Below are 23,323 nucleotides of genomic sequence, written 5' to 3' on the forward strand. Positions count from 1 at the left end.
ACAACAAAACCAGGTACACAGAGGCACCTGGGCTGAGCTTCTGATCTGAAGAATGACTGGGTTCCACCTCTCACCTCTGCTAGGCACAGTCACACTTCAACCTCCCCTGTCCCTGCCCTGGGCTCCGAATCAGACTGAAGCCCTCCCAGGGGTCACCCTTCTGGTCCCTGATCAGAAACCCAAAGCCATTTGCTGACTCCGGGCAGCCCTGACAGTCTCAACACAGCTGCCTCAAAGAACTACAAAGATGGCGAAGCCTGTAAAATTCGTCCCTTCTGAAAACGCGAAGTGGTGAAGGAAAGGGAGGGCCTTCCTCTGCCCAGGGCAGGCGTGGTGGGGACACTACAGCAGAGGTGACTGTGAGGCTGGCAGAGCCACCCGTACACAGAGACGTGCCCCTTGTTAGCAGGTGTGTGGAAAAAGGACCACACAGAGGCCCAAGCCCGCCCACAGGTGTCTCCAGGGTTGGTTTCCTTCTTACACAAAGTGCAGATGAAAAATACAAAAACTGGGAATCACTATGCTGTACACTTGAAACTTATAGAATATTGTCCACCAACTATACCTCAATTTTAAAAAGATGCAGATTACTGCCATCCGTCAAATATTTCCTGAGTATCTATTTTGTGACAAAAGGTAGGATTTTTCTGGGAATACCACAATGAAACAAGACGTTCCTGGACCCTGAATTCTCAGAGCTCGTGATCTTGCAGAGAAGAGAGGATTCAGAACTAAGCAATCCATCAATCCACTGATTTCAGTGAACACAAGAGTGAGGGATGCCCAACCTGGGCGGGCAGAGCCTGGTCTGAGGAAGTGATGCTCTTCCTGAAACTGAAGTCTCAGTGGGATTAATCAGACAAGTCAAGGAGGCAGAGGGAAGTGTCTGGGCAAAGGCCATGAGGTGGGAGCAGCACAGAGCTCTGAAGTCCCCAAGAAGAGGCAGAGTGAGGGGCCAGGTGTGAGCTAGGCTGGAGGAGGGGGTGTGGACCCAGTCCATGCAGTGTCTTGTGGTCCCTGTCGTGAGCACGGTGCAAGACAAGTGCTGAATTCAGAAGTGGGTCTCCAGAGGATTCCTGCAGCTGGTGACACAGAGGGACCCCAGGTGAGGGAGGGACAAAAGGGCACATGCTTTGTGTCCCACAGGCCCTCTGGTACCAGCTGCAGGCTGGGGACCCCTCTCTGGAACTGTGATTCCTCATCTTAGAAAGAGCATGGTCACTCCTGCCCGGCCGTTCCCAGAGGTCACGTGGCAAGAGCTGGACCAGTGCTAGCGGTGCTCTTGGAGACCCCTCGCATGTCGACGACCCCTGCAGAGCTGATGGCCCAGGGACCTGGGACCCCAGCAGGTCGCCACCGTGGGTTCAGGGATCTTTGTCAGGCAGAAGCCTGGGGCATTGCAGGTGCCCAAGAAGCTGGTATCCGTTGACCAAATCAATGACTGCGCACGGGGGCGTCAACGCGTCGCTGCTCCAAAAGTGGGGGGCTCAGCACCCTCAGGACCCACGTCAGCTCCTGCCCTCCAGACCTGGGGTTTCTCCTGAGGCTCCAGGGACCCTTCCTGACCCGTCACAGAACAGAATTAAACCAGCAAACTCAAACGCTTAAAAAGAACTGCTCCAGCCGCAGTCTCTGTCCAAGCTCTTAGGGAAACGGAAACAATGGAAGAGGGTCCAGAGAGCATCCCCCAGGGTGGGGACTGGAGGCCAAAGGAGAGGGAAGGGTGAAGACAAAGCAGGTCCCACGGAGCCCACGCTGAGGAGGGGAGCCCCGCCCTCTGCTGGTCACAGAAGGAACTGCGCCCAACAATGGCCTGTGGGAACTTCCCCTGACCTGAGGACTGACCTAGCCTTGAACTTGGCTTCTTTTGCCCTTTGACCTTGCTGGGGTTTCCATCACCAGCCTTGCCCATAAGGCTACTCAGGGTGGTGCTCAATGCAATACCAGCTGTGGCTCTTTTCTAAACACACCCAACTCTTCTAAAACAAAAGCCTCCATGTCACCAACCATGGTCCCCGCCCTGAAAGGCATCGGCAGCCACAGCTGGCCTGAGAAACGGCCGTGGGTGCCCCCAGGCTTAGCCCTCCTGAGAGTGTCTTCCGTGCTCAGGCTATCTAGAGCCGGAGTCTAAGACCCGGGCACGAGAGGGGGTTCCATCACTTCCTAACTGTGTGTCCCCTCTAAGCCCGCGTGTGAGTCGGGGAAGGGCCTCCCTCGTAGGGTGCTGGCATTCGGTCCCAGCACTCGAGACACAAAAAGTCCTCTGGTGCAAGACGCTGGCCTTCTGATGTCTTACGTGCCCCGAGCACATCCAGGCCGCCGGGAGGGCCCCATAGGATGGCAGGGATGGAGGCAAAAGAATACGGAGCAAGAAGCCGAACCAGGGGAGGGATGGGGGCGCCCTCTGCAGGAAGGAAAAAAAACAGCCCCAGTCAGCTCATGCTTCTGCGTGTCCGGGGTGCGTTGGAGCACAAAGCCGAAAGTCTCAGGGGACCTCCCGTCCTGGGTACATCCTATACACCTCCCTTGTTGGAGGATGCGTGTGCCCTGTTTCTAGCTAATGAAGGGAGTGGGATGGCTTCCTCTGTGGGAAACGCCGCTGATGGACGGACGGGGAGACACACAGAAAAGGCAGCTGTCACCATCACCCTGGCAGGTGCTGACGGCAGCGTGCCTGCCTCCTGTCCGAGTGTCCTGCGGGGTCTGGAGCTCCAGCAGCCACCCTGTGACCCTGGAGTGACACACGTGAGGATGGGATGCCCACAACTGTGGAGAAAGGGATGCTGAAAGACGTGGATGATTAGAATGTTAATAATAAATAAAAGGGCAAGCTGGAAATGCTCTTCAGCAGTTATGCTCACCGCCCGATGGTCCAGCCACTTGACTCTGGCTTTTAAAAGAAGATAATTCATGTTTAAACAATGGTCATTGTCACCCAGACACTTTCTCTTTCCTCCAATTCAACGTGTGCACTGGAGTATGTTTACTGGATTTATATTCTAAAGGGGCTTCTTTCCTTTCCCTCGGGAGACCCCAGAGCTGGGCTTACTGCCTCACCACACACGGATTTATGTCTCTAACAACCCATCGCAGGCACGGGAGACAAAGTCTTTTACCGGGTAACAGTCCAAACACGGCAGCGAGCCCGATCCATTAATTACAGAAAGTTCATAGCACCAGGTTTATAGTACTTTAAACTTTTAAAAATCCTTCCTAAGTTCCTTGGCGGGAGCGATAATTCCAAGAAGCCACTTGTGCAAACCTATAAATAATGATGGCTGCGTCCATATTTTCATAGAAGCTGTGATCGCTTTCAGAGCCTACATTTCACTAACCCGCTGTGCAGTTTAAAGCTGGTGGCTCCGCTGGGATTTCATGGGGGGAGGGGCAGTCATTTAGGCAGTTCGATCCTGGTGCGTTCACCAGTCCGCATTCTGGAATATTAACAGTAGCGCCAGTGACTTCCACGGCGGACGGGGGAACAGCATTCATTTCCGCGTGTAGTGGAGGCTACGACTTGGGGCGCAGCAGAGATCAGTCCTGGCACTCCACGTGGCAGTTCTGGGGGGCCTCTGACCCTCCTGGTTCATTCTTTTCAAGGGCTACCTGGGGTACCGTGGTATAAAAGGGAACCCCAGGATTTTAGGGGAATGGGCCCTGGGGGTCTGTTGGCAGGAGGGAGTGGAGGGGCAGAAATCTAGAGTGGGGTTGGTTCTAGCTCCGACCAGAACCTGGAACACACAGCAAAGACGGGGGGCTGGCCCTGCATTCGGAAAGGTGTGGGTCTGAAGACCACACGGAGCCACCAGCCTTGATCCCAGAGATGTGTCCTAAGGAACGTGAGGCCCCCGTTTGGGGTTTCAAGAGATGTGTCCTAAGGAACGTGAGGCCCCTGTTTGGGGTTTCAAGAGATGTGTCCTAAGGAACATGAGGCCCCCGTTTGGGGTTTCACTGATTGATTCATTTATTCATAGTTGTGCCAGGCACTGCAGGGGGTGGGGAAGGGGAGAGGAGGGCTCCCTCCCGACAACAGCACGTGCAAAGGCCCTGGGGTGGGAGCAGTGGGCGGTCTGAAGGGCTGAGAAGGGGCTGGGTAGCTGGAGTGCTGGGGATGGGGTGGCACGCGGTGAGAGTGGGGGACAGGCCCCAGGACTCAAAGGGCCTCGTGACCCATGGGGCAGAGAACAGATTTTATCCTGGGAGGAATGAAAAACCCAGGAGGGTCTCCATCCAGGAAAGAAAACGGATTTCCCTTCTCTTGGAAGGTTATGGGGCCACTGGAGGGAGGCAAAAGGGGCCGGGGAGATGAGGGGGTGGACAGGGGCTGCTGCAATTCAGACAGGGAGAGACACAGGCAGCCTAGAATGCAGGGTAGTGGGCAGAGCCCAGATACATTGTAACTATGTATGTCCTGCCCACTCCTGATGCAAAGGTACCGTGCCGGCTGAACTGCAATAAAACAAAATTCCTACACACGATAACTGCTACAATTCAGATAGTTACCAACTGATTTACGTGCTCTATAATTTGGGGAGGGGGGCTGTTTTAATAGCAGGATTCCTCGAAGCTGGACACTGCTGCTCTCCCCCAACACAAACTCACGCGGCTGATTTAACTGGATCTCACCACAGTGGTGTCACCCTGTCCGCACCTAGTAGCTCATTATGGGCCGGTCCCCGGGCTAATCCACTTACCCACAGTGTGGACGGCAGAATTCTAATCTCCCCAGATTCCCAGCCCCGGGTTACTCAATCAAACTTGACCCCAGGCACTGCCGTGAAGGCTTTTGCGGACGGAACCAGGGTTCTAATCAGCTGACCTGAAGACAGGGAGATTATCCGAGATGATCCAGACGGGGCTGTGTAATCACAGAAGCCCTCAGAGCAGAGAGAAGACAGAAGAGCACGAGGGGCGCAAAGGGAGGGCCAGGCATTCGAGAAGGATGCAGCCCACCACTGCGAGTCCTAAAGGGGCCAGAAGCCAGGGAACACAGCGGCCTCTGGAAGCAGAGAAGGACCCCCAACAGCCCACAGGGAAACGGGGACCCAGGTCCTGCCACCTGTGAGCAGGACTCAGCTTCCCTCTCAGAACGCCAGGACCTGCCCACACCTCTGGCCCGTGGGCCCCAGAGCAGGGCACCACTGAGCCCTCCACACCTCTAACCCACAAGGGGCGTGTGACGATAGACACATGTCACTTAGCCCACCAAGTTCGCAGTCCTCCGTTTCAGCAGCCACAGAAGAGGAACGCACGCATCCTCCCGTTCATCCTCCCGGGTGACCAAGGACGCCAGTCCCGGTGGTATCCTCCACCCACAGGAGGGCCAGGCTCAGGGGCTGGTCATGCGGGTCTGCCGGACTGCAAGGGTCCTTTTCCCACCCCTGCACGACCCTGGGTGACCCCGCATAGACCACCTGGGAAGAGGGATGTGCGCACATCCAAGACTCAAGACGACTCAAGACTCAAACGAAGGGCACAAACCACACAGGAGGACAGGTGGAGACGGCCACCCAGGTGTCCCACCTGTGGGGCACAGAAAGCCACCTGCAGGGTCTCTCCTGCCACCAGACCCCTTGTTTCCAAGTCAGGCACCTCCACGGTGCAGCCTGAGTTGGGGCATTCACTAAGGACCCCTGTATTAGGTACCAAGAACTAGCACTGTCTTCCAGAACAAAAGGTAGAGAACATAAATTCTGAGGCAGGAACAAGCAAAGGGCTAAGAATCCAACGTCTGCCAAAGTCGACTGCCCAGGTTCAGGTGCAGCTCCGGCAGCTGTGTGACCTTGGGCAAGTTACTCCATCTCTCTGAGCCTCAGTTTTCCTCATCTGACAAATGGGGTCACACCTCCTATACAGACATGCAGGCAAAGGGGCAGAGCTGAGGGCCCCGGCTCGTGTGATATCACTGTCCCCCCAGAGGAGATTTCATCGTGGCTTCTCCCACCGTGGTGACTCCCATACAAAGCCGGTGCAAACGATCATTACAAAACATCCATCACTTTCATCATAATTCTCCAAGTTAGAAATCACTCTGTTCTACAAGTGAAAGGCATCCCTCCTCTTACTTTTTATCCTCACAATATTTAAGGAAGAGGTAAAAACTTGGAGCTAATTTACCATGATTTGGGGGTGTGGCTTATAGGGAAAAGCACAGACAGCAAAGCCGTTAAAATAAAAATAGAAACAGAAATTTGCAGCCTCCTCTGGGTGCTGGCATCCCATTATCTGCATGCATGTGAATTACAGGAGTTAAAAGAGATTTAGTCACAGACGAAAGATAACATTCCTTTCCACACAGCTGTTCTGCACACTATGAAGTGGAGAGAGACAGTCCTTCCCTTGTATCAGAAACCTCATCTAGGGCAGGGTCTATTTCTGGTCCTCACCCTGTGGGTCAGTGGCAGTGACCCCACCATCCAAAAAGACGATGCACACAATGCAAGCAGCAGGATGCCTGCCTGACTTCCGGGAGACCTGCTGGTGGTAGAATCGGACCCGGACAGACTGGGAAACGCATACGGCAGACGCTTTGATTAAGACTCGGATGGAGGTGCCTGCCAGGGGCGCCTGTCAGTACCTGTACAAAGTACATGGGGTCGGTATTGGAGAATGGAGCCCAGGTAGGCCTCCATACACCTGTTTCAAGTTTGCTGTAGGAAGGGTGTGTAAATAATTCGAAACGGTCTAAAAATATACGCTTTCAGAAGAGCAGGGTAGCCTCTCCGAGAGAGATGCTTCGGAGAGGCTGTGAGCTGCTCCCTGCAATTCTGGGGGGAAAGTGCTGCTGAGTTGGGGGCTTTTTCTGCTAAATGGGTCTCCTCTGCAGAGAAGCCAGAGGCTCTGTGTTAGAACAGATGCTGTCCGAAGGAAGAAACTTCTGGAGCCCAAGGATGGCTCTCTCCGTGGGCTGAGAAAAGGCGGGATTTCCCAGCCCCACCTGTGGTTCGTGCTCTCGGTAAGGCCACCTGCCACGTGCTAGGCACAGGTGTGCACACAACAGTGAGCTGGTCGCCGCGGGCCTGGGTCGATACTGGCTGGGAAAGATGGAGCACGAACAAGAGAGTGAACAGATGGCCACGGTGCTGGGGTCTCCAGGACCACCCCCAGGTTTGGGGACTCACTAGAGGGGCTCCCTGAACTCAGGTACACTCGTATTCACGGCTGTGATTCACTACAGAGGGGACACGGAGCACAGTCAGCAAAGGGACAAAGCAAGTGGGTGACGCCCGGGTAAACCAGGCACAAGCTTCCAGAACCTTCTCCCTGTGGAGTCACGGGACACAATTCCTCCACCGAGGAGTTGGGACCACACGTGAGACAGGTGGTCGCCCCGGGAAGCTCACTGGAGACTCAGCGCCCAGCGTTTTTCTTGGGGGGCTGGTCCCGTGGGCACCGTCTGCCCGCAGGGAGCAGGAAGGCAGACCCCAGAAGGAAAGCAGGGCCCCAGTGTGCACCCGACTCTCTGTGCAAACAGCGCAGGGAGCCACTCTCCCAGCCTGAGATGGAAGGGACCCTCCCCAAGTCCACGTTCTCAGACGCCAGCAGAAGGCCGACCCCTCAAGCAGGCCTTTCTAGGGAGAGCAGAGAGGCTGCTGGGTCGACTCTTCCGTGCACACTCAGCGGTGAGGGCCACACGGGAACTGGGAAGGGGGCTGTGTCGGGGTCATTCAGATGGTGTGGCCGGTGGTATTTCCCAGATACGGCCAGGATACGACCCCACCTCACATCTCACCACATGGGTCTGCATGGCCCCCATTAAGAGACGGGTGTCTAGTGTCACCTCACACCAGAATGGCCATCATTTAAAAAGCTACGAACAATAAATGCTGGAGAGGGTGTGGAGAAAAGGGAACCTTCTTGCACTGTTGGTGGGAATGTAAATTGATACAGCCACTATGGAGAACAGTATGGAAGCTCCTTAAAAAACTAAAAATAGAGTTAGCATATGATCCAGCAATCCCACTCCTGGGTATATATCTGGAGAAAACCATAATTCGAAAAGATACACGCACCCCAGTGTTCACTGCAGCATTACTGACCATAGCCAGGACATGGCAGCAACCTAAGTGTCCATCAACAGAGGAATGGATAAAGATGTGGCACATATATACAATGGAATATTACTCAGCCATAAAAAGAATGAAATAATGCCATTTGCAGCGACATGGCTGGACCTAGAGATTGTCATACTGAGTGAAGTAAGTCAGACAAATAGAGAAAGACAAATATCATCTGATATCGCTTATATGTGGAATCTTAAAAAATGGTACAAATGAACTTATTTACAAAACAGAAATAGAGTTACAGATGTAGAAAACAAGTTTATGGTTACCAAGGGGGAAGATGGGGGAGGGATAATTTGGGAGATTGGGATTGACATATACACACTACTACATATAAAACAGATAATCAGCAAGGACCTCCTGTATAGCCTAAGGAAGTCTGCTCAGTACTCTGTAACGACCTATATGGGAAAAGAATCTAAAAAAGAGTGGATATATGTATATGTATAACTGATTCACTTCGTTGTACAGCAGAAACTAACACAACATTGTAAATGAACTATACTCCAATAAAAATTAATTTAAAAGAAAAAAATTTTAATTAAAATGTTTAAAAAGAGATGGGTGTCTGCTTCCCTACCCCCAGTCTGGGTGGGCTGATTCTACGGCAGAAGTGATGAGGTGTGACTTCCAAGGCCAGATCACAAAAGGTGTCAGAACTGGAGGCTGTGTCTCTTGGAAGCTCCCTCTTGGGACCCAGGTTCCCATGCAAAGGCCTCGTGGAGCAGACCTGAGGCTCAGCCCACAGCCCCGCTGAGCTCCCCACCGACAGACAGTGGCACTAACCTCACAGGGGTTCTGGACTGATTGAGTCCCCTCAAAATTCATGAACTTAAGCCCCTCACCCCCAGTACGCCCAAATGTGATGCTGTTTGGAGACAGGGCCTTTAAAGAGGTGATTAAGGTTAAATGAGGTTTGCTGGGGAGGCCCCAAGCCAGCCTGACTGGCGTCCCTAGAAGAGGAAACCTGGACACAGGGAGAGACAGCGGGGCGCACACAGAGGACACAGGCCACGTGAGGGCAAAGCCGTCGGCAAGCCAAGGAGAGAGGCCTCGGACGAAACCTTGATTCTGGACTTCCAGCCTCCGGAACTGTGAGAAATTTAACTTCTGTGGTAGTTTGTTTGTTATGGTAACCTTACCAGACTAATACACCAGCTGTATTAGTCAGGGTCCTCCAGAGAAACAGACCCAGTAGGAGATGTACAGACGTACAGACAGACACTTATGACGACGGACTGGCACATGGTTATGGACGCAGAGAAGCCCCATGGTTTGCCAGGAACAAGCCGCAGACCCAGGAAAACCAGTGGTACAGGCCCAGTCCAAACCTGAAGGCCTGGGAACCAGGACGCTGGTGTCCAAGGGCAGGAAAAAGAAGAGGGACGGCTCAGCTCTGAGCACCCAGGGCCCCTGGATTCCATCCCGGGAAAGACCTCATGAAGACTCACATACTCGCACCCGTGACTGGTGGAACGAGTCACCTTTCCAGAAAATATCACAATTATGCAAAATCAACATCTTCCCAGGTAACCAAGGTCACCAGTCTTCAAAGGACAACAGGCACCCCACCTTGTCCTCCGTCACCCCCCCAACTGCAGAGGACACAGTGCAGACCCCAAGTCACCGGGACACAGCCCCTCTCGTCACCACCGTCCGGCTGGGAGGAGTCTGATGCAAGGGGTGTGAGCTGCTGTAGTGGTGTTTTTCCTTAAAATAAACTGCAACTGAGTTTTGGAAGAAATCCCAAAGGCAGCAGGTTGCCTTAATGAAACTCAAACAGAGGAGGGGTTGGGGGACTCAGTGCCCTGGTTTTATTAAGTCACGAGGACGCAGGTCTCCACGGGCACGGGGGGGAGGGCTCCTTCCGGGGGGAAGGGGGAGGGAGAAGCGGCTGGACCATGAGGAGGAACCCCTGGAATTCTCCAAACAGCTGACTCCTGTGGGCCGGTGCTTCTTGGTAAAAGGGGTTTCTCAAATGCAAAATGAAACGTTGATCGTTATCAATAAAACCATATATTTTATCAAATCAGAAACGAAACTCTCGCCCAAAACCTGCTTCAATGTTAGGTTCGGGAGACATGGTCTGCCCCGTTGTCACACGCCTGCCCCCCAGGCCACCTTTCCTCCTCTGCCCATATGCACGGCTGGATGTTTCCACCAGAACCGATGGTTCCCTGAGTGAAACATTTGACTCCTGGACCCCTGATTAAAAATCTGTATTCAGGAGAGAGAAATTAGGAGCTTGGGATTAACAGATACACACTATTATACATAAAACAGATAAACAACAAGGACCCTGTGTAGAGCACAGGGAACTATATTCAATATCTTGTAATAACCTATAATGGAAAAGAATCTGAAATATATATATGCACGTATAATTGAATCACTCTGCTGTACACCTGAAACCAATACAACATTGTAAATCGACTCTACTTCAATTTTTTTAAAAATCCGTATTTTACCTCATACTATTCACAGAAGTAAATTACAGTGGATTAGAAACATAAATGTAAAGAAGAACGCTGTACACTCATTAAAAGGAAACATGGGTGAAGATGTTTATGACCGACTGTCCTGGTTTGCCTGGGACTCAGGGGTTCTCAGAACACAGGAATTTCAGTGCTAAAGCCAGGACCATCCTGGGCAAACTGGGGCAAGGTGTTTGCTCCAAATGTGAGGCAGAAAGGGATTTCTTAAAGAAGACACAAAATGCAAAGACATAAAGAAAAAGCTGGATGGGGGCTTCCCGGGTGGTGCAGTGGTTAAGAATCCGCCTGCCAACGCAGGGGACACAGTTTCGAGCCCTGGTCCGGGAAGATCCCACGTGCCTCGTAGCAACGAAGCCCATGCGCCACAACTACTGAGCCTGCGCTCTAGAGTCCCTAAGCCACAGCTACTGAGCCCACGTGCCACAACTACTGAGCCCGCGTGCCTAGAGCCCATGCTCCGCAACAAGAGAAGCCACCTCAACGAGAAGCCCACGCACCACAACGAAGAGTAGCCCCCGCTCGCCGCAACTAGAGAAAACCCGCGTGCAGCAACGAAGACCCAACGCAGCCAAAAGCAAATAAATAAATAAATTTATTTAAAAAAAAAGAAAGAAATTCACTCTTCAAAACTGAAAACGTGGGGATGGAATGTGCAGCTTGGTGACAATAGTTAATGGAAGTGTACTGTACATTTAAAGTTGCTAAGAGAGTAGATGGCAAAAGTTCTCATCACACTCACACACACACACACACACACACGTAACTCTTTGTGGCAATGAACGTTAACTAGACTTATTGTGTTGATCATTTCGCGACACATACAAACAGCGAATCATTGCATAATATACCTAAACCCATATCATGTTATGTGTCAACCATATCTTAAAAAAGACAAACTTTAAAACTTCTACTCAGCCAAAGACACGATAAACAAAATTAAAAGCCAAGCCGCAGGGAGATTAAAAATCTCTGTAGCAAACGGAGGATTAGAACCCAGAACACACAAATAGCTCTTACACACCAATTACAAAAAGAAACTAACAACCCCACAGCAAAGAAGCAACTCACAGAAAGTGAAATCCAAAGGGCCAATTAGCATGAGAAAAACCTTCTCCAGCAATCACGGGAATACAACTTAAACCAAGAGGTCCCACTCTTCTCCTGTGGGACTGACAACCTTCAAGAAACTGACCTAGAGAAGCTAGCTCCTCAGACACTGCCCTTGGGGGTGACAGAGCCACTGTGGGAAACAATTTGGCTAAACCAAGTAAAATTTACAACAGGCTCTTTCTATGCCCCAGGACTTCCTCGTCTTAGAACGTGCCCTGTAGAGAAACACTTGCACAAATGCACCTAGAGGATGTTCACAGAGGCACCACTGGGAACAGGGGGTCTGAGGACGCCCTCCACGGCCTGCAGCCACAGAAGGTCTCAAATGGTGGAATATTCTAAAGCAATTAGGAAGAATCCACGAACCCAGATAAATCTCCCAGACATGCTGTTGAATAAAAACAGTAAGTTTCCGAACAAGACGGCTGTATTCAAACGCCACCTCTTTAAAAACACTTACAGGAAACCATCCCGTACATATGCTACCAAGACCCACACGCACGTGGCAAGACAGTCTGGTGGGAAAAACACTCATGGTAACAGGGGTTCCCTCCAGGGAGGGGCAGGGAAGGAGTGTTTTTCCAAGGAGATCCTGTAATGTTTTCACTTCTCACTTGGAGAAGGTGTTCATGAAATACTAATGTAATTATATATATATATATTTTTTTTTTTTCCCCTCCAAAGAAACCTATTGCCTGCATGGGAGAACATCTCATGCATTCATCTGACAAATATTTACCAAGTGCCAGCTACAGGCCAGACCCGTTCTAAAGCCTGAGGACCACTCATTTCCCTTCAAGCAAAAATGGAGTGACCAGCCAATTCATCTTGGCCCAGTTCATCAGCCAGCTTTAAGATGATGGGGTGCAGATTTAGGTAGATGAGGGGTAAGTGGCGGGAAAATTCCCTGGGCACCTGGGCAGGTGACAGGAGGGAAGGGAAGGTCTCGGCTGGATGGCGAACCCTCGCAGGACCTTCTGCTGCTGCCTGGAGGTTGCAATCCCTGCCTTTGCCTTCAAACACAAACCTGTCACAGGAAAGAAGGCTGAGGCCAGAAGAGGATTCCAGATCCATGGTTGGTTCTGCAGGTCAGGTGCGCACAGGTATGGGGTTCCCGTGCTGCTGGGGCAGCTGGAAATGTGCTGGGGTTTGCAATGCCCAGCACCCACTCTCCTTCTGCTGCCATCACACTGATTTTCTCCAGGGAGGGCGGGAGCAGGGGTCCTCAGGTCTGGCTACGGAGGTGATGCAGGCTCCGTCTCTGGCTGGGCAGCCTGTGGACTGGCCCGTGAGCTAGGACTCAGCCACGCAGCACCCCCCATTCCCAAGGGCGGGAGGTGGGATCCAGCCCGAGCCCTGAACAGCCAAAAGGATGCTAGCTGGAGCTACTGAGACTGCCCAGCTTTGGATTTACCGTTTCCTAAATTGTTGGTCACTTGCTACCAGAAAAGTCTGCTAAATACACCTGGTTGTCATTATGATTTCCAAAGAATTGGGCAGCTCAGCCCCAAGCTGGGTCTTCAGAGCTGCTGCCTTTGGGAGCCTGGCGCAGTCCTAACTCTGAGCCCTGGGCTGGGCCAGGGAGACCAGCATTCCATTTGCAGTGGCCTCGTGCAGCCACTAAAGCCACAACTTGTAACGAGCATCGGCTCGAACATGTCATGCTCTCATCAATCATTCTTTTCCCTTCAAAAAAATTAAAAACAAACAAACAAAAAACCACAACGCATGTGGTGCAGAAATATCCCAGTACAACTCAGCGTTTCCAAAGCCAACTTCGAACTCTGGAAGAATAAGCAGGTCATTTGTCCCTAAATTAAAGCAGCACCGGCCACAGACACAGCCCGTCAGCCCTTCAAGGTTGGGAGCTAGGACCTGCCCAAAGCAAGCTCCGGGAATCAGGGCAGCAGAGCTTCAGGTGGCGGCCAGACAGATCCCCCTTCCGGGTCCAGACCTTGGGAGGTCAGGGGACACCTCCACTGCCCAACCATCAGAACACCCAGAGTGGCGGGCACATAGCCTGGCTCTACCCCGCGTCCCCGGACCCTTGCTCCAAACCAAAATTCGGTATTTGGACGGGGTCTTAACTGACCCAACACTGAAATGCAACACTGAAACCCAAAGACTCAGCCTGGTGCCGGGGAATCTCGGATGGGAGGCTCCAGGCCGCCCGCCCGCCCACCCAAAGCTTCAGACTCAGACAGACGATGGCCTATCCGGCACATCCTCGAAGATGTCAGCAGGCCTATCCTAGCGAACGTGGCCTCCTCTCCCCAACCTTCCCCCCCAGCAGTCTCCCTCCTCCTCCAGCGAGCCTTCCGCAAGTCCACAGAAGGAGCTCCCACCCCAGGCTTAGACACAAAACCTAAGGAGCCAGCAGCCCGGATTTCAGGCCCCCAAGACTTCAGCAGGGCCTGTGAGCTCCACCACCTAAGGGTCCCGGGGCTGCCCACTGTCCCCACCCCTGCCCTCCCAGCAGCAGGTGGCCCTCTCCCCACCAGGGGCCTGCTGCCACAGGACGGCCACTCATGCGATTCCTGAGCCTAAAGCTGGCCAACGGCCTCATACTACACACGTGAAACCCACATACTCAATGGCCTCATGTTGCACATGTGAAACCCCCATAGCTCATGACAGGGTCCAGGGTCTACTGGCCCACCTGGCCAGGCATGGCTCATCTCCCCTCGCCCAGGGTCTCCAGCCTCATGACCCTCTTCTGTTCTCCAGTGCCACCAAGTCCCATGCAGGGCCTCTGCCACTGCTTTTCCTCATGCTGGGAATGCTCTCGCCCCCTATCCTCACATGGCTCCCTGCTTCTCCCCATTCAAGTCTGCAGCCAAACATCCCTCTTGGAAGACTCTCCCCTGGCCACCCCGGCTAAAGCAGCTCCCATCCTCAATCACCGCCTCTCTGTCCTTATCTTCTTCCAACGTTGCTCTGCACAGAGGTTATCTTTTAGTTTCACTTTATTTGCCTCTACACCCATTGTCTTTCTCCCCCCACCAGAATCAAAGCTCCCTGAGGGCAGGAAGCTGACCCCCTTGCTCTGCAGCATTCCCAGCATGTAGGTCAGTGCCTGAGCCATTTTCAGTGATTAATACAAACACTTGCTGACCCGCTAAACAGTCGGCTTCCTCCTTGGCGAAAGTGGGTTAGCAGTGGCTGAGCCCTGCATCCTTCAAGGCTCATACGGAAGCCACGGAACTATTTTAAAAATGTCCAACAATTGAAATGAGCATGTGGGGCAGGAACTGCATCATGTCCACAGGCAGATCATACATTGTGACGGCTCCGAATACACTCCCAAGAGGCTGAAGGTCACAATTTGAAATGTCCTTTCTCAAAATCTAACCCCAAATACACCTTGCTACAAACTCAGTACCCAAGTAAAGCTTGGGGGAATGCTTTCAGGGGAGGAAGCTGGTGCTCGTGTGCACCCACTGTGTACAGGCACGGGGTGAGGGCGCCTCTGCCCCCACTAGAGGGTGAGTGCCGGGGTGGGGGCCACCTCCCTCTCGTCTGCTGCACCCCCAGGGCTCCGCACAAGGCCTCACGCTTACGGGTGCTTGGTATTCACGATGAGTGGATTCACCAACAGAAGGGCCGCCCATCCTCTAGGCTGGGGCTCCTCTCACCACACGGAGGTGCCCCAAAGCTTCTCCACGGGCTTCTCAACCTCAGGGCCCCGCAAAGGGCCTGGCACACAACAGGCTCTCAAATGACGCCTGCTGGTCCCAACAACCCCAGAGTCCCATCCTTCTCGACCCAGTGACTCGGTGGATCTCAGAGTTTCCCAACCTCCGCACCACTGGCCTGGATCTGCGCGTTATTTTTCCTTCTTTTTCTGGGGGATGGGGTTGGGCGGGGGGGGGGGGTTTCTGGGCATCATGGGATGTTCAGCAGCTTCCCTGGCTTCTCCCCACTGGATGCCAGTAGAACTGCGGGGAGGAGTTGTAACAACCAAAACCGGCGTGGGGGACACCCCTGGTGAGAACCACTGATGTCTCTAAACCAGTTTCCAGACAAGCTGGATCCCAGAATCACCCGGGGCACTGGTTAAAAAGACAGACTCCAGGAGATTCTAAGGGGCAGGCCTGGGGTGGGATCCCCCAGGGATTCCAACCAAGGGGCCACTGGGGTAAACATTGGCCTAACTCTCCTAGGGCCGCACCAGTGTTCAGCCTGGTTGCCAACCGTACCAATGGCCGGCAAATCCAGGCAAAGCTCTCTGGCCTCCACAGGGGGAGACCTAAGCCCCGCCCACTCCCAGGTCCTCTCCCCTGGACCAGGTGGAGGCCTGCCATTTTCCAGCTTCCTCAGTCCCGCGCCTGAGATCCTGTCCCTTTAACTGTAGCTGGACCCACTCCAGGAGCAGGTGTCTATCTGCAGGGACCCTGGCAGCTCCCGCCCTGCACAGGTGGAGGGAGGCCCGCTGTCCTTCCTGAGGGAACAAGGGACCAGGAACACGTGTGGAACTCTCACTGGGTAGCAAGCGCTGCTCACGTGATCCCAGCTACTGCCCCAAGACTTAAGTACTGGATCGCACCCCATCTTACAGATGCGGAAACCGAGGCACAACGAAGTCAAGTGCCACGCGCACACGCTCACGCAGCTAACACAGGAGGATTCCAATCCCGGGACCGCCGACGCCAAGGCCAGCGCTCCGGACCACTGTGCTCACTGACTGCCCTTGTTTTGGGGACAGAGTGGCCCGCCTCGACTGCGGGGACAGCCCGAGCCAGCAGGCGCCCACCTCCGTGCTGGGGGCGCAGCGGGTATCCCAGCCACCCCGCAGCGGCCCAGGGCAGGGCGCGTGCTCCCGGCCAGCCGCCCCCCAGCCCCGCGCCCGCCCCCCGCGCCGCGCGCTTACCTTGCGCCGGGCCTCGCGCGGTGGCGGCGGCGTCCCGGATCCCGAAGGCGCGGAGCAGCGAGAGCACAGGGGCCGGCCAGCGGGTGCGCCCCCCGCCCCGGCCGCGCATCCCGCCGGAGGGCCTCTCGGGGCTACGTCCGCGGGGCCGCCCTGCGCCGCGCAGAGCCCAGAGCTGCGGGAAGCGCCGGGCGGGGAGGGGCGGGGCGGGGGCGGGGCCGCCATGCGAGGCCGGCCCCTCCGCCGGGAGGGGGCGCCGAGGGGCGCCGCCGTGACCTTGATCTCCGGGACCCGGCGGGCTCCGCAGCCCGGGATGAGGGACCTCAGAGCCAGGACGCCTTGGAAACGTTAAAGGGAGAGTAGGGCGGGAGGTGCAGCCGCCCGCGTAATTACGTCGTAAAGAAGCTGCCCAGTTGAGCCGCTGTGGGACGCTGGGCGAGTCGCTTGACTTCTCTGAGCCCCAGTGTTCTGGTGTGTAAAATGGGCGTGGAGAGGGTGAAAGGAGATGAGAGTGAGCCTAGAACTGCGCCAGGGCCTGACCCTCCCGATGCGGGAGGCGCCTTGGCCGCCTTTGCTATAACTGCTGTGAAATGCAGGAGTCATTGCTGCGCTTCTCATACACTCGCTTTATATATATGTACATACGTAGTATTTATCTTTTTAATAAAATAAAACATTACTACTTCGCTTGGTGACAACCGTATGTGGGACGCTTGCTGCCACCAACCAGCTCAAGAACCGTGTGCCCAGGCCCCTCTCCCAAGGCCCTCTGAGCTCTAGAACAATCACAACTCCTCCGCCACCCACCACCACCCGGGAGCCTTCAGTCTTGAGAGGATGAAAAGGCTCTGCTGACCCTGGGGGCTTTGCATTTGAGGCAGGGTCTCTGGCCTGAGATGGCCTCAGGGCCCTCGTCAGCACCAAGGCCATCAGACTGACCGGCTCAGTGTAACAGGCACAGTTCCCGAGAGCCCGAAAGCAACAACACTCGTCACCACCACCCAAATGCAGCTCTGCTCAGGGCCTCAGTGGTCCTCCTGTTCAGGCCCAGCAACTCCATGAGCAGGTGCCCTCATACGGTCCATTTTACAGATGCAGGAGGGCAGGCAGCAAAAAGGAAGGGCTTGTCTGTGGCCACGTGGATGCTGAGTGCAGTGCTGTCACGGGTGTAGCTGGGCATCCCACCCACCTGCATCCTCCCTGGGCACACACACCTGCTTCCAGCATCTCCCCCGCAGACCTGTCACTCATCTTCGGAAGTTTGGGATTATAATAACAACAGTTACCAGCTAACACTAGGCGGCACTGTGCCGTATATTCATATATTCATTTACCCTTTATGACAACTCCTTGAGGAGGGTACAATGATCATCCCCACTTTACAGATGAGAAAATACAAGTTCCAGAAGAGCAGGGACTTTGAATGAATTGTTGAGCAATTGCTTCATCCTATTGCCTCTTCCACCAGCTCTCAGAGGGAGGCACAGTGATCCTCCCCCATTTTTTAGAGGGGGAAGCCGAGGCTCAGAAAAATGATGTAACTTGCCCTAGGAAGAGGAAGCATCAGGATTCAAACCCCAGTCAAGGTCTCAGTGCCTTTGCTCTCTGCCAGGCCCACTGGGCACACCCTGACGAACTCCTACTCATCCTTCAAGACCCAGCTTAAGCACTGCCTCTGCTCCGAAGTCTTTCCTTCAGCCTCCCTGCTTCCCCACCCTATGCGCTTGGTTCTCCCGTGTCCATGTCCCCAGCCTCGGGCGCACCTTCTGTTGGGCACAAACGGCATCACTATGCAGTCAGGCACCCACACATCTGCCCCATCCCCACTGGGCTGGGCTTGGAGAGGACAGGCATTGGCCCTAGTCGCTACCTTCCCAGGCCCACTCAGGTCAATGAACATCTGTTTTGCAGCCTCTGTCTTCCTCTGCTGGTAAAAAAATTTCCATTTGCCTCTGGGCATCTTCCTCCCCGGCCTCCCTAATGCCAGGGGTGACCCAGTCTGACCAATCAGCATAGTCCAGACATTTGGCCTCAATAACCGATTCAGGAAAGTTTGTTTATGGAGGTACACACTTAGGACTTTCACCGGACTGGGAGAGGAGTCCTTTTAATCCACTGGTCCTGATGTGAGTGGTCAGCGCTTCTGCGAGCCATCACATGCTTCAGAATTGAAACAACATGGAAGGGGGAGGATCTCAGAGATGCTGGGGCTGAGCCCCTGGTTCCAGCTATGCCTGAAGGTAGCTGAACGGAGGGTTAGAATTTTCAATCACACTCTGCCTGCTATCTCCTTTCCCCCCTCAGCCTTGGTGCGAAAAGAGATCATTAGAATAGGAGAAAATATTTCCAAGTTATATAGCTAAAAAGGGATTAATATCCAGAACACAGAGAACTCCTAAAATCCAACAACAAAAACAATCAACTCCGTTCAAAAATGGGCAAAGCATTTGAATAATTCAACATTTCTCCAAAGATATACAAATGGCCAGTAATCACACGGAAAGGCGTTCAACATCACTAATCATTAGGGAAATGTGAACCAAAACTCTAATGAGGTATCACTTCACACCCATTAGGATGGCTATCATCAGATAATAATAAAAATAATAATAATCAATAACAAAGGTTGGTGAGGATTTGGAGAAATGGAAAGCTTTGTATATTGTTGATGGGAGCGTGAAGTGTAAAATGGTACAGCTGCTGTGGAAAACAGTATGGAGGGTCCTCAAAAACCTAAAAATAGGGTTACCATATGACCCGGCAATTACACTTCCGGATCTATTTCCCAAGAAATTGAAAGCGGGGTCTCGAAGAGATATGTGTACACCCATGTTCGTAGCGGCAATATTCACAACAGCTAAAACATGGAAGAACCCAAGTGTCCACTGATGGATGAATGGATAAGAAAATGTGGTCCATCCATACAATGGGATATTATCCAGCCTTAAAAAGGGAGGAAGTTCTGACACATGGTGCAACGTGGATGAACCTGGAGGACCTTATGCTGAGTGAAATAAGCACCCCCAGAATACTGTATGATTGCACTTGCCTGAGGTCCCTAGCAGAGTCAGATCCATAGAGACAGAAAGTAGAACGGTGGTTGCTGGGGCCTGAGGGAGTGGGGAACGAGGTGGGGTGGGCGGGGGGGTGGGTGGGTAGTGTTTAATGGGGACAGAGTTTCAGTTGGGGAAGATGAAAAGAGTTCTGGAGGTGGACGGGGGTGACGGCTGCACAACAATGCAAATGTACTTCATACCACTGAACTGTACACTTAGAAATGGATATGATGGTAAATTTTATGTCGTCTGTTTTACCACATAAAAATAAACTGGAAAAAAAGAGAGGGGATGTCGTACCTGAGATCAGGTTACAGAAGGACTACGGCATCTGACCTGGGTGCGGTCTCCCTCGCTCTCCCCGATGGCGGGCAGCTGCCACGCCCTGAGCCGCCCTTTGCAGGGCCCAGGCGTCAGGGATGTGACGGTGGCCTGCCACCCACAGCCGTGAGCCACTGAGTCCGTGAGACGGTGTGTGTCTGAGCGCCAGGGCGAAGGCCCTTCAGGGGAGCCCCCAGATGAGACTGTCCCCCAGGAGCAACCGGAACTCAGGAGGGACCTTCAGTCAGGGATGTCCAAAGTCCTGACCCACAAAGACCGCAAAATAATAAGGCTGTCATAAAAAAACAATAATAAAAAGCAAAGTACTATGACAGGTCTCTCTCTCTCTCTCTCTCTCTTTCTTAATATCCTTCTCTCTCCCTCCCTCCCCGTCCTCCCATCCCTCCCTCTGTCCCCTCATCTCCCTCCCCCTCCCCCTCTCTCAGCTCCTGGGCTCCCCTGCCCGTCCACAGGCCATTGCCTTCGATGCCACTCATCTGTCTGCAGGCGACACAACACCCCACGTGACAGGACTGCACGGCCCTCCCGAGTCGCCACAACCAGGAACGGAGCTGGCGAGCCCCGCCCGAGGCTCGGCAGACACCCCCGACCCAGCCGCCGGGGTCTGGGGTCCCTGGTCTCTTTGGGGGCTGAGCAAGTTCTTTCAGGAGAGAACGTGAGGGGGAAAGAAATGTGATGATATTTCACATTTATGGAACACGCCTTACTGCCCGGCCCCCGTGCTAAACACTTTATCCCACTTAATCTTTACAACAATCCGACGAAGAAGGGATTATGACTTATCCCCCTCTTACAAATGAGGAAACGGAAGCTCACAGAGGTTACCCAAGGCCCCACGGCTAATGCCTGGATGACCAAGTTCAAGCCTGGGAGCTGGGCTCCAGGACCCACGCTCTTGGCCACGGACCATGTTACTTGCAAGCAGCTCTGAGGCCGAATGCAGGCTGGTGAGGGCAGCCCCTGCGAGAAATCCAGGGCGCTGAAGAGCCCACAGCTGCTCCCGGGATCCCTGAAGGCCCTTTAAGGCCAGTCCTGGGTGCAGTATCTCCTGCCCACGAGGGCTTGTCAGTGTATTGATTTAGACCAGAGCGCCAGGCAGGCTGGCAGCAAGTCCCCCAGAAGAGACCCTGGCTGGTAAAGTGGACAGACGCCCTAGGACCTCCGGCAGTCTACAGCAGCAGGAGTGTCCTGAACGGCCGTGGATGTGTCTGGGCCACGGAACAGAGGAGGGGCAGCAGGAGTCCCCGCTGACGGGGTCTGACACAAGCAAGGGCTGAGAGAGGCAGGGCAGCTAGCAGCTCTCCTTCCAGCCATGGGCACAGGGCATCCACTTTGCCCAGCCGTCCAGCCCCCCACTGGAGCCTCCTCACTCCACCTCCAATGGGCTGAAATCCCCGTGCATCCACCAGGAGCGGAAAGGGCAGGCACGAGCTCACAAGAGGAGGAGGGCGTGAGGGGCACACCTGAGTCCAAGCGCTCATCAAGACACCTTCCTTCTCCTTCCCGATGCAGCCCTGAGACTGGCCTTATAACCCCGGCTACGTGACCAGCTCTGAACCAACGGTTATCCCCAAGGGATGGAAGATGCTGACTGCCCAGGGCTGGTGGCCTGCACAATGGATGGAGGTGGGATAGGATCTGCTCACCTGAACCTCACGGCCTGAGACCGGGGGAGGGGAGGCGCTCCAAACCCACTGCGGCCCCGCCACCTGGAGGCGGGTAGGAGAGGACCTGGGTGCTGGCCCAGAACACTGTGCTGCAGGCCGGCCCTTCTCGCTTTTAAAGGTCTGTGCTGGACTGTGCCATTCCAAGCCACGTGTCAGAGGTAGAAGTGGGGCAGCGGGGCTGTGACCAGAGCTGTTCCCGGGCGTGTGACCTGGACAGGCGCCAGAGGCCCCATATGCTCAGAAGGGCCCATCCTTGGTTTCCTGCTCTGCTGTCACCACCTTGAAGTTCCTGACGTGTGTTAATAAGGGCACTGCATTTGCATTTGCAAATTGGGTAGCAGGTCGTGGCTGTGATCAGCTTCCCCTCAACACACACACAACCCCAAAGCAGTGACGGTCCAAGTTCACTGCCTCTGTGTGTGCCAGGAATTCTTCCACAACCTCATGTCCCAAAGGAGGCAGATATGATGACGTCACAGGGTTTTCCCGGAGACCTGGGAAGGGGCTGGGAGACCGTCTACAAGGCTACAAAATCCAACTGCCCTGCAACTTACGGACAAGTCAGGCTTGGGGTCATGGGATCTAGTGTGTGTGTGTGTGTCTGTGTGTGTGTGTGTCTGTGTGTGTGTGTCTGTGTGTGCACGTGTGCGTGCATGCGCACGCGTGTGTGTTTCTCTCCTGGCCACCGAGAATCTGTTTTCCCTCCAGACAGAGATTCTTAATGTCTAAACCCAAGTCGGAAGAAAATCAAGGTGTGCTCTGCAATGGTCTGGGACCAAAATGATTCACTTCCAATAAATCTTTTGTTTCGTTAGAAAAATCCATGAGACTTGGGCAGCATCTCCACACAGACAATTTCCCTCCGAATCTTCCAGTGACACTGATGCTCAGGGGACAGACAGGCTGTCGGCCCCCTTCAGTCCCTGGGCTGCAGCCAGGGCCCCAGGAGGGTGAGGGGCCTGGCGCCGTGACCAAGCCAGAGGCTCTTCTCCGAGAGCCGGCTCCCTCATCCCAGCCCCAGTTCCTGGCCCTCCTCTCCTTCCACTGCTGGTGTTGGCAGAGGTTTCTACAGGGATGGTCAGCTCTGGGCCTGGACACCCCAGTTCACATGGGACCATCCCCTCCTATGCTTGCTGTCCTGGTCTCATCGTTAATATCACTGCCTTTCATGCCCCTCATCTGGGTGATACAGTCTCCCTGGTGTGACAGTTAATTCTGTGTCAACTCGCCTGGGCCAAGGGAGGCCCAGCTCAGAAGCTGGTAGAAGATTCCTTTTGGTGTGTCTGAAGGGGGGTCTCCAGAGAGGTTAGCATTTGCATCAGAGGCTGAGCAAGGGGATGCCCCCCCAGTGTGGGTGGGGATCCCACAATTCCTTGATGCCTGAACAGAACACATAAGTGGGGGAAGGGATGCCCTCTCTCTGCCTGAGCTGGACGTCCGTCTCCTGCCCACGGGCGTCAGCCCTCCTGGCTCTCGGGCTTTTGGACTCAGACGGGGACTTGTGCTGGCCACCCTCACTTTCAGGCCCTTGCACTGAACTAAGCCCCAGCGTTCCCCGGGCTCCAGCCGGGAGGTAGCAGACCGTGGGACTTCTTGGTCTCATAATCACGTGAACAAATTTCTACAATAAGTCTCCTCTTCCATGTCTCTCTCTGGCCTCTTGGTTCTGTTTACCTGAAGGAGCCGGACTCACACAGACGTTGGTCCTGAGCGTGGCCCTAGA

The 23,323-nt window shown here is 54.1% G+C and overlaps 1 protein-coding gene across 1 annotated transcript in view; it reads right to left on the reverse strand.

Moving 5' to 3' along the window:
* Positions 1 to 16,687, reverse strand: part of PHACTR3 (phosphatase and actin regulator 3) — a 238,599-nt gene extending 221,912 nt beyond the window's left edge. The window contains exon 1 of the mRNA XM_049699157.1: positions 16,539 to 16,687. Coding sequence (XP_049555114.1) covers positions 16,539 to 16,647 — 109 coding nt within the window. The 5' untranslated portion in view covers positions 16,648 to 16,687. The remainder of the gene's footprint in view (positions 1 to 16,538) is intronic.
* Between the last annotated feature and the right edge of the window lie 6,636 nt (positions 16,688 to 23,323).

This window comes from Orcinus orca, chromosome 16 (assembly GCF_937001465.1).
Source record: "Orcinus orca chromosome 16, mOrcOrc1.1, whole genome shotgun sequence".
NCBI classification, from domain to species: domain Eukaryota; kingdom Metazoa; phylum Chordata; class Mammalia; order Artiodactyla; family Delphinidae; genus Orcinus; species Orcinus orca.